Source organism: Pseudorca crassidens, chromosome 16 (assembly GCF_039906515.1).
Source record: "Pseudorca crassidens isolate mPseCra1 chromosome 16, mPseCra1.hap1, whole genome shotgun sequence".
Lineage (NCBI taxonomy): Eukaryota > Metazoa > Chordata > Mammalia > Artiodactyla > Delphinidae > Pseudorca > Pseudorca crassidens.
The window spans coordinates 82142962-82162302 of NC_090311.1; the positions used below are offsets into that span (position 1 = coordinate 82142962).

The following is a 19341-nucleotide window of genomic DNA, read 5'->3' on the forward strand; positions in this document are numbered from 1 at the left end:
AGACAGAATGCTTAAGAATATATGGGATAATCTGGGTAAAAAAGCAAAAAGGAACCGAATATACATACCATGTTCTAGATTAGGAATAGTGTTTGATAACTACATGACTTCTGGTACTTGGATACCAAGCAGCTCTCACTTTGTAACAACTGGAGTTGTCGTGGCAGCTGCACAGGTACTTTTCGCTGTGAACTGGCCACATATTTATCCCCTCTTGAAAAACCAACACCTTAGAAAGACAGGTGCCTCTGCTTTCACACGTTTCTGGGCCGAACATTCGTCTTTCACGACTTTCTGCCTTGTATTGCAGTCCACATGTCCTTTGCTTCCCATCAGACCGTTAACAATACTGGGATTCGGACTCATCTTTACTTCCCTCCTGGTGACCAACACTCAACTGGCCGGCACTCCTGTTGGCAATTCCTCCCAGCCTCTCTCAGCCACACCGCCCTCTGCCGCTGCCTGGCTCGGCTTCCTGAGTTCTTATCTACGCACGGCAACCTGCTCAATTGTCTCCCTGCCTCCAGTTTCTCCCCACTGTGGTCCATCTTTAAAACTGACATCGGGGGCTTCCCTGGGGGTCCAGTGGGTAAAACTCCATGCTCCCAATGCAGGGGCCCTGGGTCCGATTCCCGGTCGGGGAACCAGATCCCGCATGCCACGGGGCAACTAAGCCCGTGCACCACAACTACCGAGCACAGGAGCTGCAACTAAGACCCTGCATGCCGCAACTAAGACTCAGTGCAGCCAAAATAAAAGAACAAAAACATACCACCCTATAAAAAAAACAAAAAACCTGACACCGGGCTGCTTGCTAAAGGCCAATCCCTCACACTTCGCTGCCTAAAACCCACGTCTGCGTCCTGTGACCTACAGACTCCAGTCTAGATCCCCAGGCAGCAGGCCTCTATGATCCAGCCTCTGTCCACATCTCCGCCTCCATCACTCCCTTCCCAGAGCCAATGTTCTAATGTTACCAACCGCCAGCAGCTCAAGGGATGCCCGGGGCTGTCACACCCGCCATCGCGTGTTTCCTGATCCTTACATTAACAACGCTCCTCTCCATCTGTCTTCCTGAAGAGCGCCTACCGTCCCACCAAGATGGGCTCAAGTAGCTTCTATGAAATCTTCCCTGCGCGTGGGCCCTTTCCTACGCAGCAGTCTCAGTAAGCCCCAGCAATCTGTCTGTAGCTCTTTGTCTTCATGTCACTGAGCCCTCTCTACTAGTTTACACATTACTACCCACCCTGTCTTCCACACACCAGCAGAACCTCCAGAACAAGGGTTGCATCTAGTTCATCTTTGTACCCCTGGGAGTTCCCAGCACCCACTAGGTGCTCAGTATGGGTTTAATGAGTGGACAGTAAATACTTGACTATAAATAATTATCCGGTCTTAAAAAGACTGCATTTCCAATTGTAGTCTCTACAATTTTAAATCAGAGACTGAAAACAACTTAAGCTAACTATTGTCATATACATCCCAAACTCCCGGCATAGTCTTCATAACTCCAATGAGGTTTCTACAAAGTTGTTATTATCAGAGAATTGTATACAGTTCTCCAAGACCAGCCCTTTAATCCTTACAATCCAGTGAGGCAAATGGGTTGCAAATATAATATGGTAGAAAGAGATGGGTGTAGGGGCTTCCCTGGTGGCACAGTGGTTGAGAATCCCCCTGCCAATGCAGGGGACACAGGTTTGAGCCCTGGTTCGGGAAGATCCCACATGCCGCGGAGTGACTAAGCCCGTGCACCACAACTACTGAGCCTGCACTCTAAACCCCACGAGTTTAGAGCCCGTGCTCCACAACAAGAGAAGCCACCAGAATGAGAAGCCCACACACAACGAAGGGTAGCCTCCGCTCGCCGCAACTAGAGAAAGCCCGCGTGCAGCAACGAAGACCCAACGCAGCCAAAAATAAATAAAATAAATAAATAAAAATTTAAAAAAAAATTTAAAAGAAGAAAAAGAAAGAGGTGGGTGTAGAGGGAAGAATATGTGGAGCACAGAGAGTCATTATTTATTCTCCACTCTGCTAGGAAGCAAGGGAGGGTGTTCTGGTCCTCTGTCTACTCAGAGCCTCCCAGGGAGAAATGACATGTAAACAATTCTTCTCAAATAATTGATACGCTACGTTCAATGTCCTAGAGCGATAAAAACAGATTAGGCTTGCTTCCTCTGAGCAATGCTTTGCTTAAAGTCCTATATGGGTTTTTTTTTCACGTCTAGGCTACAACTTTTCCAAATTAAGAAATAAAAAAAGCAAGCATTATCACCACATATGTCCCACATACATACCAGGCCAAGTGAGAAAGCCCCCGAAGGCCTGGGCTAAGCCTTTCAGCCATAAAGTCTTTTCCAATAGGGCATCAAAGTCCATGGATGGCCGGTTCTGAAGCAGAACAGCAACTATTAGTGGCCACGGGCTCAGAACCAGGTTTTGAATTTGCAGGAGTTGCATTTTGTAGGCAACTTCAGTGACAAAGGCATGCATGTCCTCCGACTGTTTCTGAGGAATATATCTAAAAGGAAGAATACAGAACAACCCATTACAGTTCTGCTACTTAGACAATGTGAGTGGAGAAGGGAATGGGAGAAGACAGACCCTTTAGAAGGTTTCTCATACTTTCTGCCAACTGAACTCTCTCAGGTCACGCTGCAAAAATATACTTTCACTTTACTAGAGTGGGATCTGTCCATTCGTCTCTGGGCTATGCTCTTGAGAGGTGATTAAAAGTACTCAAGGCAAGAGGGTTGGTTTTATTACCCCTGGTTCCAGGCCAAAGCAAACAGACAAAAAACACTTGCTGCTGCTTTGTCAGTGGGCTACATCACTTCTTCTGTGAAAACCGATGCCTCCTCCCGCGGACTGAACTGCTCTGTCTCCTGAGAACCCACAGGGCTTTGAACACGGCTCTTGCAGAACACGCCTAACAGGTGACGATATGATATGCCTGGCAACTGCTCATGCCTGTACCGACAGGCTGTACCGCTGGCCTGACTGCTACACCGCCCTTCTGAGAAGCTTCAGGGCACCTGCTAGGCACCGTCTCGGTCCTTGCCTGACAGAGTCCTCATGCGTGAATCACCCAGCGTTGAGTCAGATGATATCCAGAACCTACCCAGAGCTGGCTGGAGCAAGGATATATGCATAGGACCTAACAGCAGGCACATAAGGTGGCTTAGCGTGAAAGCTGTAGCCAGTGAGGACTCCCTGGTAATGGATATAACTGGCCAACTTGAGACGGACCAAGTGAAAGCTCGTGGCTGCCGAAAGCTAACATCTGCCTCTGACAGCTGATGAGGCTGCGAGCGAGGCTGCCAGCTGCCGTGGGACCACTGGCGCTACAGATGAATCATGAATGATGCTGCGGTCACGGAAGCCCGGCTGGGCAGGCGATTGGTCTCCTTTACTCCTGCGGGTGTGTTTCTCTACATTGAGAAAACCCACATGTGTGTGTGTACCTGCACGCTGCACGCTGGAAGAAGCTAACACATTTCCCTGCCACAAAACTATAACCTTCTTGAGAACAGGCACTCACTCCCATTCGTTATTAAACAATCCTTTCTAGGATCAAAAACAATACTTAGTAGATACTTTGGCTGGCCTACCAATAGTGCTCAGCAATTCCCATACATGCACTTGTTAACAACGGCTTATTTCTTCACACTTTTAAGTCAGTAGGGTACTAGGGAGGGAGCCTGGGGAGAAGGAATCAAAAGAAGCATCTATTACTTTGAGAGCAGGCAATGGGTTTTGTGTTTTGTTTTGTTTGTTTGAGCACTGTCTGGCTTTGCATGTTTAATGTATATATCCTGCAGTTAAGTGTCCGGCGAACGTATTAATTGAAGCTTTCTGCTTCTCCGGGGTGTGATCTCAGATAATCAAGTTTCAGTGCTAGAAGTGGTCAACTCAAGAATCACAGTTTACACTTTCAGATATTCATCCTTGTTTCTATGTCAGTTATGAAAACACAGGCCTTGCACCTTGGAACCAAGTTATATGGGCTCCGACCCATCCTCCCAGCTGCCAGAGATCGAAGTGACACAGGGTCTCCGAAGTACACATGAATGTTTCCAAACTTTTCAGAGAGAATCCTCCTGGCTTTCAACAATCCCTGAGAGTATCACAACAGGGGAAAAGAAAACAGGAATACATTCAGAAATCAGTTGGTGTATAAAGTACATCATAAATAAATATAAATTTAAAGAAATTTAATTTCTTTAAATTCCAGTACGATCAAGCTTGGCTATCCTTTACGTACAGTTGTAGATTCTTTCGGCTTAGGAACCCCTAGGAGCTCATAAGCATACAGAGTTTCTTCCAATATCCTATCATAACTGATGCTGATTGGAACAAGGTAGGTATCAAAAACTTCTCTTTTAAAAAACGGTTCCATCACAATATTCAGAAGACCTGTAAACGGACGGAGAAATGATGTTCAAACATATTGAAAAGGAAAGTAAACAAGGCCGCAGGAAGATACTAAGAGTATACATTATATACCAAGCCCATAAATATAAACAGTTGAACTTAAAGAAACAGTTACACTTATGAAGTAAAGAACATCTTGCAAACAAAGTGTCAAGTTCTATTCAGCAGTTACGATGACACCACGCCTGGAGCCTCTGGGCTTGTGTTTTTCCCTCAGTCTGTAAGGAACCTACCAAATTTTGGAGTCAGTGTCTTGGCGGAGCGGCTTCTTGTCCCTTCGAGGAAAAATTCAACAGGAGCATAACCATTCTGTAAAGAAAAAACACAAACCAACAAAACAAACACAAAACCCATTGCCTACTCTCAAAGTGATAAATGCTTCTTTTGATTCCTTTTCCTGAGTTCCCTCCCCAGCCCTCCGAGCAAACACTGCTCACAGTGAAACTTAGACAAGAGAGTCACACAGAGGAAACAGATTGCGGAGGTTATGCACATTCCTCGAGGGGGAAAAACCAGCTAAGCAGTCCATTCAGAAGTTACGAATTTAGGGCCTCCCTGGTGGCGCAGCGGATAAGAATCCGCCTGCCAATGCAAGGGACACAGGTTCGAGCCCTGGTCCGGGGAGATCCCACATGCCGCGCAGCAACTAAGCCCGTGTGCTGTAACTACTGAGCCTGCGCTCTACAGCCCGTGAGCCACAACTACTGAAGCCCGCACACCTACAGCCCGTGCTCTGTGATGAGAGAAGCCACTGCAACGAGAAGCCCGCGCACCGCAACGAAGAGCAGCCCCCGCTCGCTGCAACTAAAAAGAAGGCCCATGCGCAGCAACGAAAACCCAACGCAGCCAAAAATAACTAACTAAATAAATTTATATTAAAAAAGTCTCTATTGCAACAAAAGAAAAAACAAAAACGAAGAAAAAGTCACAAATTTAAGTAAGATCTTAGAGCAAACTTCAGTGAAAAGAAAACACAGCTTGCAAGTAGTCGGTTATTATTTGCATTACCCGTAACATAGTTTTCACATATTCAGAGAACACCGCCCAGTAGAGCTGATCGCCACCGAAGGTCCGCCGCATGAAGAACGCCCCCGACATTCGCAGCAGCTCACCAACCATCTTCATTCCTAGGAAGTCTACGAAAGAAACAACGGTTAATGTTGATTTGCAGACCTTGAAGCTTTCTATGTATATCTCAGCTCAGATTCTATTAAGATAGATTTCATGTATGTAAGACACCCCTAATCTTAAGAAGAAGCATCTAATGGAATTAAGAAAAGAAGGGACTCTGTCGGCAGGTGCTGGCTGGGAGGTTACCTTGTGCACCCCACTCCCCACGCACCTCTGCATTTACAACCAGACCAGCTAGAGGTGGGGCAGCAGCAGGCAATGGGACAGCCTCAACTATGCCACCATGCCAACTGCCTTAGTCAGCAGTGCCGCTGACCTCAGTGACAGATCAACATACATCCTCCCTGCTCTGCACAGTCAGGCCAAACCAGCTCTCACCTTTCCTTTTTAACCATCAGGTGAAAATACCACGCTTCTTTCAGTGGCACAGATTAGAAAAGAAAAGCAAGTCCAGAATGAGAGAAAGAGTTCTACCACCTGTTTTAGAACAGTTCTTTTCATTTTCCCCTAATTTTCCAATAACGTCCTCACGTGTCTGTATAGATGGAAACGCTTTCTAAGTGCTTAAGGTCCTGGCAGTTTCTACTTTACTGCTTACTGTGTCCATTAGCAAAGGTGTGGGCTTGGACCCCAGCTTTCCTGGCTAGCTCAGAAAGGAGATGATAGACCATTTATTCGCCTTAGCAATCCTACTTTTTTGGAATCAATCCTACAGAAATAAAAGCACTAATATGAAAACATATTGAAAGCTTGTTTGTAACAGCAAAACTACCACATTATGATACATATACACTCCTGAATATTATATAGCAGTAACAATGTTAGACGTGAAGGTGGAACCTTACCAAAAAAAATCACACCACATACAAAGATTAACTCAAAATGGATCAAGGACCTGAATATAAGACCCAAGACAATAAAACTCTTAGAAGAAAATATAGGGGAAAAACTTCATGACATTGGATTTGGCAATGATTTCTTGGATATGACCAAAAGCACAGAAGATAAAAGAAACAACAGATAAACTGGACTACAGCTGTCCCTGGGGTTGGGGGGAGTCTGTGAGGCATTAGTTCCAGGACTCTCCATGGATATCAAAACACCTGGATGTTCAAGTCCTTTATATAAAAGGGCAGAGTATTTATACATCACCTAGCACATCCTCATACACTTTAAATTATCTCCAGATTACTTATAATTCCTAATACAATTGCTATGTAAACAATCGTAAATACAATGTAACTGCTATGTAAATAGTTTCCTGTGAATGGCAAATTCAAGTATTGCTTTTTGGAACTTTCTGGAGTTTTTTTTTCCTGAATATTTTTGATCAATGGCTGGTTGAATCCATGGATGCGGAACCCATGGATACAGAGGGCCGACTGTATACCAAAATTAAAAACTTCTGCTCATCAAATGGTACAATCAACAGAGTGAAATGGGAGACAATATTTATAAATCACATATCTGATAAGGGGTTAATATCCAGAACATATAAAGAACTCCTTCAATTCAACAACAAAGAAAACAAATAACCAAGAGGACTTGAATACTCCTCTAAAGGAGATACAGAATTGGCCAACAAGCACATGAAAAGATGCTCAACGTCACTAATCACCAGGGAAATGCAAATCAAGCGCACGATGAGCTGCCACTTCACACCCATTAAGATGGCTATTATTAAAAACAGAAAAACAAAAAACCTAAAAAACAGAAAATAACAAGTGTTGGAGAGGATGTGGAGAAACTGAACCCTTGTGCCCTGCTGGTGGGAGTGTAACATGGTGCAGTGACTGCATGTGGAAAACAGTACGGCAGTTCCTCAAAAAGTTAAAAATAAAATTACCATCTAACCCAGCAATTCTACTTCTGGGTGTATACCTGGAAGAACTGAAAGCAGAGACTCAAACAGGTATTTGTTCACCTATGCTCACTGCAGCACTAATCACAAGAGCCAAAAGGTGGAAGCAACCCAAGTGTCCAGGGATGGATCAATGCATCAACAAAATATGGTATATACACACAGTGGAATATCATTCAGCCTTGAAAAAGGGAAAATTCCGACAGACACTACAATATGGATGGAGGCTGAGGACATCACGCTGAGTGAAACAAGCCAGCAACAGAAGGACAAATCCTGTTTGACTCCATTTACAGGAGGTATCTGGAGCCGTCAGGTTCACAGAAATAGAAAGGAGAGTGCTGGGTGCCAGGGGCTGGAGGGAGAACAGAATGAGGAGTTAAGTGTTTAATGGGGACAGAATTTCAGTTTTGCACGGTGAAAAGCCTTCTGTGGATGGATGACAGCACAACAGTGTGAACTTAATGCTACTGAATGTGCACTTGAAACTGCTGAAGATGGTGAATTTTATGTTTTGTGCATTTTACCACAATTGAAAAACATGTTAAAAGAATTTAGATCTATTTATTGACATACAGAGATAGCCACTGATATATTACCAAATAAAAATAACAACAGCAGGTAATACATCCAGGTCGTATAATCTCATTTTTCAACCTGAACCAAAAACCCTATGTGCATATATGCTTGCTGATGTCTGGGTAGGCACAGTAAAGCACAGTGCAGAGGACAGAATCCAACCTATTGAACACTGGGACTTGTAGAAAGAAGGGAGAGGGACTTCCCTGGTGGCACAGTGGTTGGGAATCCACCTGCCAATGCAGGGGACACGGGTTGGAGCCCTGGTCTGGGAAGATCCCACGTGCCGCGGAGCAGCTAAGCCCGTGCGCCACAACTACTGAGCCCGCGTGCCACAACTACTGAAGCTTGCGTGCCTAGAGCCTGTTCCCTGCAACAAGAGAAGCCACCGCCATGAGAAGCCTGCGCACCGCAACAAAGAGCAGCCCCCACTCACCCCAACTAGAGAGAGCCCGCACGCAGCAACCAAGACCCAACACAGCCAAAAATAAATAAATAAATAAATAAATAAATAAATGAATGAAAGAAGCGAGAAGCTATTCTCATCATTTTCTTCAAATAACCTCGGCACTGTTAAAATCATTCCCGTGAATGCCTTAATTTTTATAGTTAAAAAAAGGGAAAAAACCAATGCATACCCATTCCTGCTGCTATGACCGGCACAGGTAAGTCGTAGTTGTATAAAAGAAAAGACAGCATCAGAAAGTCAATGTAACTTCGGTGACTGGGCAACAGAACAACAGGATGCTCCTGGATGGCTCGCTGTAGCTTTAAAACAAATGTTACACTTTGAATAATTTCAGCTTTCATATTATTAAAATCGCTATCTTAAATCAGAAAACGGAAGAATGTGCGTATGCACAGAGGGAATACGAGTAATGCTTTTCTGTCTCCCGACCACGTGCACAAAACTAATTTCAGAGTTCTAGTTAAATAATCTCCCATAACGCAAGGACAGCAAAAATAAATTTTACAGATCATCATAATAATGGTGATGATCACTAACAGCTATTAGTTGAGAAGCATATTAAGCATTTTACATGCACTGTTTAATACCACGTATTTGTACATAAGGCCTAAGCCTTAGCTTCCTCATTTGTGACATAGTCATGCCTCTAATACACGGTGGAGCTACGACTGGATCTGTCAGTCTGAATTAAAAAGTCAACTGTCAGCCACCGCGCTAGACTGACTGTTAGTTCGTAGGAAGAGAAAACAAAACTTCTCTCAGGGAGATTAAAAAAAATTACAAATTGTTAGGACCAAGGAAAGGAATGGTATTTCTCTATTTATGCACTGGGTTCACTGTCAGGGAGAGTGGGCGCCTTGTAGCAGGGAGGGATGCATCCGAGCTTCCCGATCCATTCCTCGGGCTGTCAGTCTCAAAAATACCCACTGTGTCAACGTGTGTCTGTTCTTCTGAAATCGAAATACATAACCTACCGACAAACAAGACATAGCCAGCAACATCCCCCGTTCCCAACACCGTATCAAACGTTCTCCGACAGAGATGCAGACGTAAGTCAGCAATCTAGAAATCAGTCACAGCAGGAAGAAATACGTGGAAGCAAAATAAATGACTGAATAAAAACAAAGCATTAAAAGGTATGAGGAGGAAGGCCGGTGAAGGTAAGAGCTTCCTAGTAAGAGAAGAAAGGTATTAAAAACAAATGAATAAAAATAATCTTCATAGGGAAAGCTCTTACTTTCAGAAAAAAGTAAACAATTAAATGACAGGAGTGACAGAATTAGAAAAATCACCACTTGGCAATCATAAGAGTAATAACTGATTCAAGCAAAAAACATCAGTGGCTGTAAAAACGCGTGGAGGAAAGTATGATGAAAAACAGGGTACTGAAGCATCCTTCAAGTCTCTTGTCCCAAGATACTTATTAATTACAGGGGCACAAAGAGTAACTCTACAGGGGCCAAGAGCCTGGCGAAGAGCACGGTAGCCAAGTGACGAATGTGACCATCACCAGGAACAGGCAAACGGAGGCCACGTGCTTCTGGGCTGATACACTGAGAAGGACACGCCCTGAGCCTAATCGAAAAAGCATCTCAAACCCAAATCAAGGGACACTAGAATATAACTGGCCTGATTTCTTCAAAAGTAATATCATGAAACACAAACAAAGCCTAAGTAATTGTTCTAGACTAAAAGAGTCTAAAGAGATATGGGAGCTGACTGTAACACACGATGCAGGACTTTCTTTGGCCTATACAGGACACAGCTGGGACGGCTGGTGAAACATGAATAAGATCTGTATTACCAGCACTGTGTCAATGTTAATTTGCTTATTTTGATAATTACACCATAAGAGAATGTCCTTGTTTATAGGGAAAACACACCAGAAAGGTGTGTGAGGAAAGGAAAGAGAACATGTTGTAGGGGAATCTTGGTGAAGAATATGTGGAACTTCTTTGTACGACTTCTGTAACTCTATGAACATCTGACATTAGGTTAGTCTGTAAAGTCTGTAACTAAGTGACTACGTTAGTTTGTCTGAAGCCTGCAGATCTGAAGGTAAAAGGAAAAAACACCCCGCGGAGAGGCGGAGTCTCTTCTGCTCAGGCTGGAGGCCACCTGCTAACCAGGGCCTGCTCATCGAGTGCAAAGCGGGATGCCTTTGAGCTGAATGAATTGTGAGGGATTGAAGAAGAGATTGCTTTTCTACAAGCAATACTCACTTTCTGAATACCTTCTTCATTTACACACACTTTCGAGAAAATTTGTTTAAATATTTTGCTCAGGGCAAAGGCACAGAACCGAATGGCTCCCAGACGCAGTTTGTGGTTCATTTCATCCAGGATGCCACAGGCTTCCTCTCGCAGGACCTCAGCAGATTGAAGGGATTCCCTGGAAAGCTACAAGAAAAGGGAAAGCAGGGATAAATTTCTGGAAAAAAAAAAAGTCAAAATTCTTTTTGCTCAAATCAGTAGGACCAGTTCCAAATGGACCAATGTTATTATATAACTCAAAATGGTATGTTCTTTTCTTAATTTAAATTGATATAGTTTAAGCTTACATCCAAATTCTCTAAAATAAGTTGTTGCTCAAGATCTAGTGTCTGAGAGCATACACTTAGTAGTTACTTTCAGTACATTGTTGCAACTGTTTTTTTTTTAAATTTATGTATTTGACTGATTGATTTTTGGTTGCGTTGTGTCTTCGTTGCTGCGCGCGGGCTTTCTCTAGTTGCGGGGGCTGCTCTTTCTTGCGGCGCACGGGCTTCTCATTGCGGTGGCTTCTCTTGTTGCGGAGCATGGGCTCTAGGCACGCAGGCTCAGTAGTTGTGGCTCGCGGGGTCCACAGTGCAGGCTCAGTAGTTGTGGCGCACAGGCTTACTTGCTCTGCGGCATGTGGGATCTTCTCTGAGCAGGGATCAAACCTGTGTCCCCTGCATTGGCAGGCAGATTCTTCACCACTGCACCACCAGGGAAGTCGCACAGCCTACACATCTGAGGAATCAGGATCAGAAGGGAAAGAGAGAACTGGAGCATTAAAAAGAAAGAATACATTGCCAGGAGAGGACCTTCCTCGAGACAGAAAATGCTCATGCCAGTTTGAGCCGGTTGAGAAGGCTGGGGAGTGGGAAAGCCAAGACCCCTGGGGACAGGAAGGACTTGGATAGGTGAAGAACACAGGTGAAAAGGCCGGCTTGTTCAGAAGGCACTGGAGGAAAGCAGAGAAGAGAATGGCCTGGCCTCTTATTCTGTGCACCTGGGCTTCTCATTTGCCCGACTGATGTGCTGTCCCTACAGACCCCTCTCCCTGGAAACCTGAGAGAAGCAGCGGTCTTACAACTCCTTGTCCCCAGTGATGTCCCTCTTCAGTCTCTTGTCCATGTCACAAGCCTGAGCAGTCTCTTAAACGCAGAAGTCATCACATCCTTCCTTGGCTAAAGCCCCTTCAATGGCTGCTACTGCACTCTGCAAGATAAAGGCAGCCTCAGCTGGAGAAGTGGCAGCAGGGATGGACGGAGGTAGACCAGCGCTATTTTTAGGAGGGTACATCATTTTCAGCAGAGCACATCAGCAGCTCTTAGTGCCTGGGAGCGTGTGAGAGGAAAGTAAGAAGCTGAAGACGGCATCCAGATTTTTGGTTTGAGCAACTAGCATATGTGGGGGGGGGCATTCTTAGAGACAGGACAATCTGGGTGGGAGGGGGGAATACACACAGTACAGGGGTGCGGTGGATCCAAGACTTTGAGGTAGACATCTTGAATGCTTTTGGAGTGTTTCTGGAATTTCCAAGTGGATACCCAATAAACTGTAAAAATATATGTGTGAAACTCAAAAGAGATCTGGGCTGAAGCAATAGATACTAATTATCTATATTACTTATGATAATATATTATTTTTATATAGTAATATTATAATACGGAGATATTAGCATAAGGAGGGTACTTAAAATTCTGGCAATAAATAAAACTCCCAGTGAGTGGGTAGATAAGAAGGGGCTAGAACAAAATCTTGAGGAACTGCAGCATTTAAAGAGACAGGCAAAGGAAGAGAAGCCCATAAAGACAACTGGGAAATAATCAAAAAGATGTGGTGGTTAAGTGGGAGAGTGTGGTGTCCTGGAAAGGAGAGAGCGTGTACCAAAAGCTATCCAGGATTTGAATGAGGTTGATTTTTGCCACGAGGAAGAAGGAGGTCATTCACCATCTTGCGAAGAGCTCCTACAGAGGGTTGGAAATCAGATTCCAGTGAGCTGAGCGGTACATGAAGGGTGAGAAAGTAGGGCAACAAGCATAGAAAACACAGCCAACTTCTTCAAAGAGCAGAGCAGAAGTGGGAAAGGAAGAGATGCGTAGTAAGTAGAGAAGGAATGTGGTCAAAGGAAGTCTAATTAAGTTGGAAGAGAAGTGAGCATGTTAAATGCTGAGGGTAAAGAGCTGATAACAGGAAGAAGTTGAGACAACTGAGGGGACAGACGACAAGCAAAGTTCCCGAGGAGGAGGGGGGAGGTGGAATTCGGAGCAAATGAGTAGGGTAGGGATTAAACTCGAACAGAAGGGATCCCTGTTCCACTCTAGTAGGAGGGAAGAAGAAAATCACGGGTGTTAGATGCAGGTAAATTAGGGGCCTGATCTCAGAGAGCTGAAACAGCTCTCACTTATATAATGGCTTAAATTTTCTTTGTGAAGTAGGAAGAAAAGTCATCTGTCCAGAGTAAGTGGAGAAGGTAGGGTTGGAGGTTCAAGGAGAATGGGGCAACTGAAACTGCCACTTTGGAGAAAGGGAGAGAGTTTCCTAGGGAAACAATCAATGACTGGGTAACAAAGAGGGCCCAAGTGTGCTGCGTAATCAAGAATTTATAATAATTCCAATCTACCTCGATTATATGATTTTTCTCAGCAGTACGTTCAAGTCTGAAAAACACAGGCTTAAATCAGTCGCACTTAACCTGGCTGTGCATTAGAATTACATGGGGAAACTTAAAAAAAAAGAAGAAGAAGAAGAAAAGAGAAATGCATGGGTCCTAACCTAGATCAATTACACCAGAATCTCTGGGGATAGGACCAAAGTATTTTTTTTCCATTCATTAATTCAAGAAATATTTATTGAATGTGTACTATGTGCTAGGCACCAGAAATACAGCAATTTAAAAAAGAGAGAGAGAGAATTTGACTTCACTTATGAAATAAGTTCAGTCAGACAAGATTAATAGATTCCCCAAGACAGATCACAACAATACGATTAAGAGCATAGGTCATATGTCCGAATCAGAATAAAAGAGACGGCAAATAATAAAGATAACAAATAATTTTCCTGGGAGCTCCCCGGCGGTCCAGTGGCTAGGGCTCCGCACTGTCAGTGTCTGGGCCCGGGTTCCATCCCTGGTTCAGTGGCTAGGACACTGCGCTGTCAGTGTCTGGGCCCGGGTTCCATCCCTGTCCAGTGGCTAGGACACTGCGCTGTCAGTGTCTGGGCTCGGGTTCCATCCCTGGTCCAGTGGCTAGGGCTCCCTCCGTGCTGTCAATATCTGGGTCCGGGTTCCATCCCTGTCCAGTGGCTAGGACACCGCGCTGTCAGTGTCTGGGCCGGGGTTCCATCCCTGGTCCAGTGGCTAGGACACCATGCTGTCAGTGTCTGGGCCCGGGTTCCATCCCTGGTCCAGTAGCTAGGATACCATGCTGTCACTGTCCGGGGCCCGGGTTCCATCCCTGGTCCAGCGGCTAGGACACCGCGCTGTCAGTGTCTGGGCCCGGGTTCCATCCCTGGTCCAGTGGCTAGGACACCGCGCTGTTAGTGTCTGGGCCCGGGTTTCATCCCTGTCCAGGGGCTAGGACATCACGCTGTCATGTCTGGGCCTGGGTGCCATCCCTGGTCAGGGAACTAATATCCCGCAAGCCGTGTGACACAGCCCCCAACCCCAGTGCCGCTGCAAAATGAAGAATCTTCCCAAGGCCACAAACCGGACTAACCTCCAGTGAAAAGTCAAAGAAGCAGGATCTCTCTGTGAACCTCAAGGCACAGGAGCACGATATGATAGAAGAGCCCGCCGTCGGGGAGCTCCGATCATGCCTGCCAAGGACCTCTATCTGGATGTCCTCAAATGACGTGTGCAAAATAGAGCACAGCTTCTCTCCTAAGCCCTCTTCTAAGTCCCTATCTCAGTGAATGGCTCTATCAGCCTTGATTCTTCCTTTCCTTCACTTCATTCACCCAACTGGTCATTTCTTAAACCTGACCATTTCTCTGTTTCTATAACCACTTACCAGTCCAGGCAGCTACGATCCTACAAAGGGACTGCTGCAGGAGCACCACACACAGCCTTCCCGTCTCCTTCAGCACAACGGTGTTTCTAAAACATAAACTGATCACGCCACACTGCAACCTGAACCCCTTCCATGGCTTTGCACTGTGTGTAGGATAAATCCAATTCCTTCAGACGGTTCACAAAGCCCTTCGCGACGTGGCCTGCTCTCCTCTCCAGCCCAGTTCCTGTCATCACCCTCCTCTGCTCTCTTCAGTCTTGGTTCCACTGAACACCTCTCAATACCACGAACGCACATGTGCTCTTTGCCTTAAAATAAGCTGGTGGTTCCCATACCTCACCACACTTTGGAATTGACTGGGCTTTTAAAAAACTTCGGATGCCTGGTTTCTCACTCCTGACATTATGATTTAATTGGTATGAGGGTGAGACGTAGGCACAGGGATTTTTAAAAGCTCCCAGAATAATTTTTTTTTTAAACGTTCTATTTTTTAAAAAATTTATTTATTTTTTTATTTTTGGCTTTGTTGGGTCTTCATTGCTGTGTGCGGGCTTTCTCTAGTTGTGGCGAGTGGGGGCTACTCTTTGCTGTGGTGCACGGGCGTCTCATCGCGGTGGCTTCTCTTGTTGTGGAGCATGGGCTCTAGGTGCGCGGGCTTCAGTAGTTGTGGCACGCGGGCTCAGTAGTTGTGGCTTGCAGGCTCACTAGCTATAGTGCACGGGCCCAGCTGTTCTGCGGCATGTGGGATCTTCCCAGACCAGGGCTCAAACCCGTGTCCCCTGCATTGGCAGGCGGATTCTTAACCACTGTGCCACCAGGGAAGCCCCTCCCCGAATAATTTTAATGTGCCACGAGGTTTCAAAACCACAGGGAAAAAGTTATTTGCCCTGCTAGGAACACTCTTCTTCACCCACTTCACTTGGAAAACCCCCAAACATCTTTCAGGCCTCATTTATAAAATCACTTCTCTAACTCCCTACACAAAATTAGTTGCTCTTATAACTAATTAATGCCCCTGTACACTGGCCTCCCATTAGCATGTCTTGTATCATATTTCACTGTAATTGCCTGCACAACTGTCATCATTCCCTATTAGACTATACACTTATGAGGTCACGCACGCTGCTCAACTAGCTATTAGGCAGAATGTCTAGCAAAGGGGCTAAGATGCATTATGGGTACAATAAACATTTGATGAATGTGCTGAATATAGCAAAATCTAAAAAGATACATTAAAAATAGCAAAATAAATTCATAGAATCAAGAAGAGAACTTGCTGACAATGAACAAATCTGGCTATGGCTGAAGAGGAAATCACTTACCTGTTTAATGACATAATGAATCTCTTCAGAATTGAGAACACTACATTTAATGTCACTTGGCTTGCAAGGAGTAATTCCCTTGTAGACAAGAGGTGTGTAGCATTTCATGGCAAATTTCAGGTCACTGACATGCCTCCTCTCCTCCAAAGCATCTTCAAACTGATCCCACTTTTTGAGTTCCTTCTGTGGATGAGGCAAATGAAAGAAAGTAATGCACATGCTGTAAAACTACATTGGTAAGGTTTCATCTTAGCCAAAATTTTTATTCTATGACATAGAACAAGAGCAGAGTGTTCCGATGTTAGGTTTTCACATAGTAAGAAAAAGAAATGTAGCTATTGGATTTCCCCGGTGGTTGAGAATCTGCCTGCCAATGCAGGGGACACGGGTTCGATCCCTGGTCCGGGAAGATCCCACATGCTGCGGAGCAACTAAGCCCGCGCGCCACAACTACTGAGGCTGCGCTCTAGAGCCCATGCTCCGCAACAAGAGAAGCCACCGCAATGAGAAGCCCGCGCACCGCAACGAAGAGGAGCCTGCCACTCGCCACAACTAGAGAAAGCCCGTGCGCAGCAACGAAGACCCAACGCAGCCAAAAATAAAAATTAAAAAAAAAAGAATAAAATTACCAGAAAGAAAAAGAAATGTAGCTATTATTAGGATCAATGAATTGATGTTGAATTATAATATTTTATTATCATATTTCTGATTGCTACCTTTATAAAGCCAGTGCCCCTTTATGAAAGTTAACAAACATAGCAAAGGTGGGACGTTAGGCTCTAGAGAATCTGATCAACTTTACAGATTTCGTCAATCACACCAATAAACTTGTTCTGTCTGCCTCTCTTAGTTTTAAAAATTAAAGCGTACATCAGAGTCAAGATTATGTCAAATCAAATAAAACTACATGGGTGCAAACTCAAGACCAAAGTGCTCCCATATAAGCTACTATGGTGCAGTCTGTATTTTGCTGTGTTACTTTCTTTTCTCCTTTCAACCGACTGAAATTCAGCTTCTATCCAACCAGCCCCTGAAACTGCTCGTTATTAGGCTACCAACGACTTCTGAATTCTTAATTCTTAAAAGTTTGTTTTTCTGATGATAAAAGTAATAGTAGTAATAATAAGTACAGCTAACATGCGTCGTTGCTTCCTAAGCGTCAGGCACTGTCCTAAGAACTTTACCTATACGAAGGGTCAATCCTCACAACAAACCTGTGAGGGAGTTATCATCACTACCACGTTTCACAGTGGGGAGACCAGGGCACAGAGAAGTGAAATAACTCAGCCAAGGTCCCACAGCTCTCAGAGGACAGAGACAGGATTCAAGCTGAAGCCTTATCGCTTCACAGACCCTGTTCCTAACCACTACCCTATACTACTCAGCATGCTAATTATGGAAGATTTGGAAACGTGGAAACATACAAGCAAAGATAAACTGCCCACAGTGTTACACCCTGGGAATAACTACTCGTAACACTTACTAGTTCCCTTATTTTTTCCATTCATAGATATAAAAATACATATTTTTAAATTTAAAACATGGACCCTACCAAATATAGTTTATCTTGCCTTATCAACTGTATTCTGAATACTTCCCTATATTAAATATTGTTTTAAAATATTTTAGTGGCTGCACCGTCACCTTTGTATTCCCTAATTTCTTAATGTAATGTTTTAATTACCAAAGTGATACATGTTCATTATAAAAATTGAGGAGATACAGAAAAGCACAAAGAAGAAAATTAAAATCAACTGTCTCCCAATGAGCCAGAGACCATTTCAGTGAATGCTTTTTTCTGTGCCTGTGAAGAGTCCCTCCCTCACCACACGTACATTTTGATTTGTCTCCTGATTTTCTTTTTACTTAATGTTATAAACACTCCTCCATGTCATTTAAGTTTCTCGCACGATATTACTTTTAATGTTGGATGTTTGGACTCTTTTTTTCATTCATTGCTACTATAAAAAGCGTAACAGACATTAATATTTCTTTCAAATCTAATCGTTAGACCCTGGCCTCTTTCAAGTCTTCGTTCCTCCTAGACCTCCGCACCGTGGGACACCGTTCTCAAGCACTCCCTCCTTTCATTACCTACAGCTATTCTGAAATGTTCCTACTGTGGTTTTTAATTCATGACTCTGTCACAGCAAAAACCCCACCTCATTTCTCTAATCCAGAGATTCTCAACCTGGGGGAAATTTTCCTCCCCCAATTACAAATATGTCTTCTTTCCTCCCACTTCCTTTAGTATATGTTAACATCTCCATCCCTCCTTTCTTCACTCCACACAGTGCTGAGTACTCTCACCTACTCAACTGGTTTCAAATATTTATGCTTCTGAATCCCTTGCCCTGTCCTCCTCTCGCATCCAGCTTTTCCAAAACTGAACTCATCTCTCCTCTGCACAGTCCTACAAGCTGATTACTTTCCTGAAATCTCAATCAATAACCCCACACCATCTACATCCCTGTGTTTACATCATTCTAGACCTTTCCTCCCTCACCCCTTACATGCAATCCGTTCCATCCTGCTAACACGGCCTTTAAGTATCCATCATGTCTACTCCTCCTTCACATGTCCAGCCTGTGCTCTTTATCACGACAGCCTCCTCACTGGTCTCCTTGCCTACGTTTTGTCCCTTTGAATCAGTCTTCCATGCCACCATGTGCCCTTTTTAAAACACAATTCTGGCTTAAAATATTTACATGACACCCCTCACCTCCTTCAGAACAAGACCTAAGCCACTTCTGGCGTCATATGAGAACCTCTATGACCTGGCTTTTCCTTCCCACCACACTCATGGTCCACTCAACAGTGAGTGATTTGATTTCCCTAACACAGTCCCTCGTTGATATGCCTTTGGGCCTTTGCACGTGTCCATCTCTGCCTGGAACGCCCTTCTGTTCCTGTCACCCTTGCCTTGGCATCACTCTGCTGTGACAGCTCTCCTTGAGTTCCCCTGATGGAATTACTCTCCCTTCCTCATCAGGACTTCGTTACCTTCTACATACGTCTATTGTGGTATGTGTCCCATAACGTGTAATCGTTTGCATGTCTGTCTCCCTACTAAAATGCAATTACCTTGAGGGCAGGACGGTTTGTGTCCTCTTTGCATTTCCATCATCTAGCTGTGTTTGGAATATAGCACAATTGATCAATAACTGACCGACTAAATGTTAAGGTAATAAAAAAACCCAGAAAAACTGAGACCACCGTTAGGGCACAACGAGAATACAGACAGAAGCAAAGAGCATTTATAAGGAGCTTAAGTATAAAAGGG

General features: G+C 44.4%; 1 protein-coding gene across 2 annotated transcripts in view; it reads right to left on the bottom strand.

The window, feature by feature from the left end:
• The window catches only part of GNPAT (glyceronephosphate O-acyltransferase), a 30816-nt gene that overhangs the window by 6685 nt on the left and 4790 nt on the right, over window positions 1–19341 (bottom strand). For both annotated transcript variants that reach the window (XR_010936057.1, XM_067711105.1), the window contains exons 2-9: window positions 16059–16241; window positions 10700–10876; window positions 8647–8776; window positions 5446–5573; window positions 4671–4746; window positions 4268–4419; window positions 3990–4120; window positions 2301–2524 (exon numbers count right to left, since the gene is read on the bottom strand). Coding sequence is in view for 1 of the 2 variants with exons in the window: in XM_067711105.1 (XP_067567206.1) it covers window positions 2301–2524; window positions 3990–4120; window positions 4268–4419; window positions 4671–4746; window positions 5446–5573; window positions 8647–8776; window positions 10700–10876; window positions 16059–16241 (1201 nt within the window). In the remaining variant the exon portion in view is untranslated. The remainder of the gene's footprint in view (window positions 1–2300; window positions 2525–3989; window positions 4121–4267; window positions 4420–4670; window positions 4747–5445; window positions 5574–8646; window positions 8777–10699; window positions 10877–16058; window positions 16242–19341) is intronic.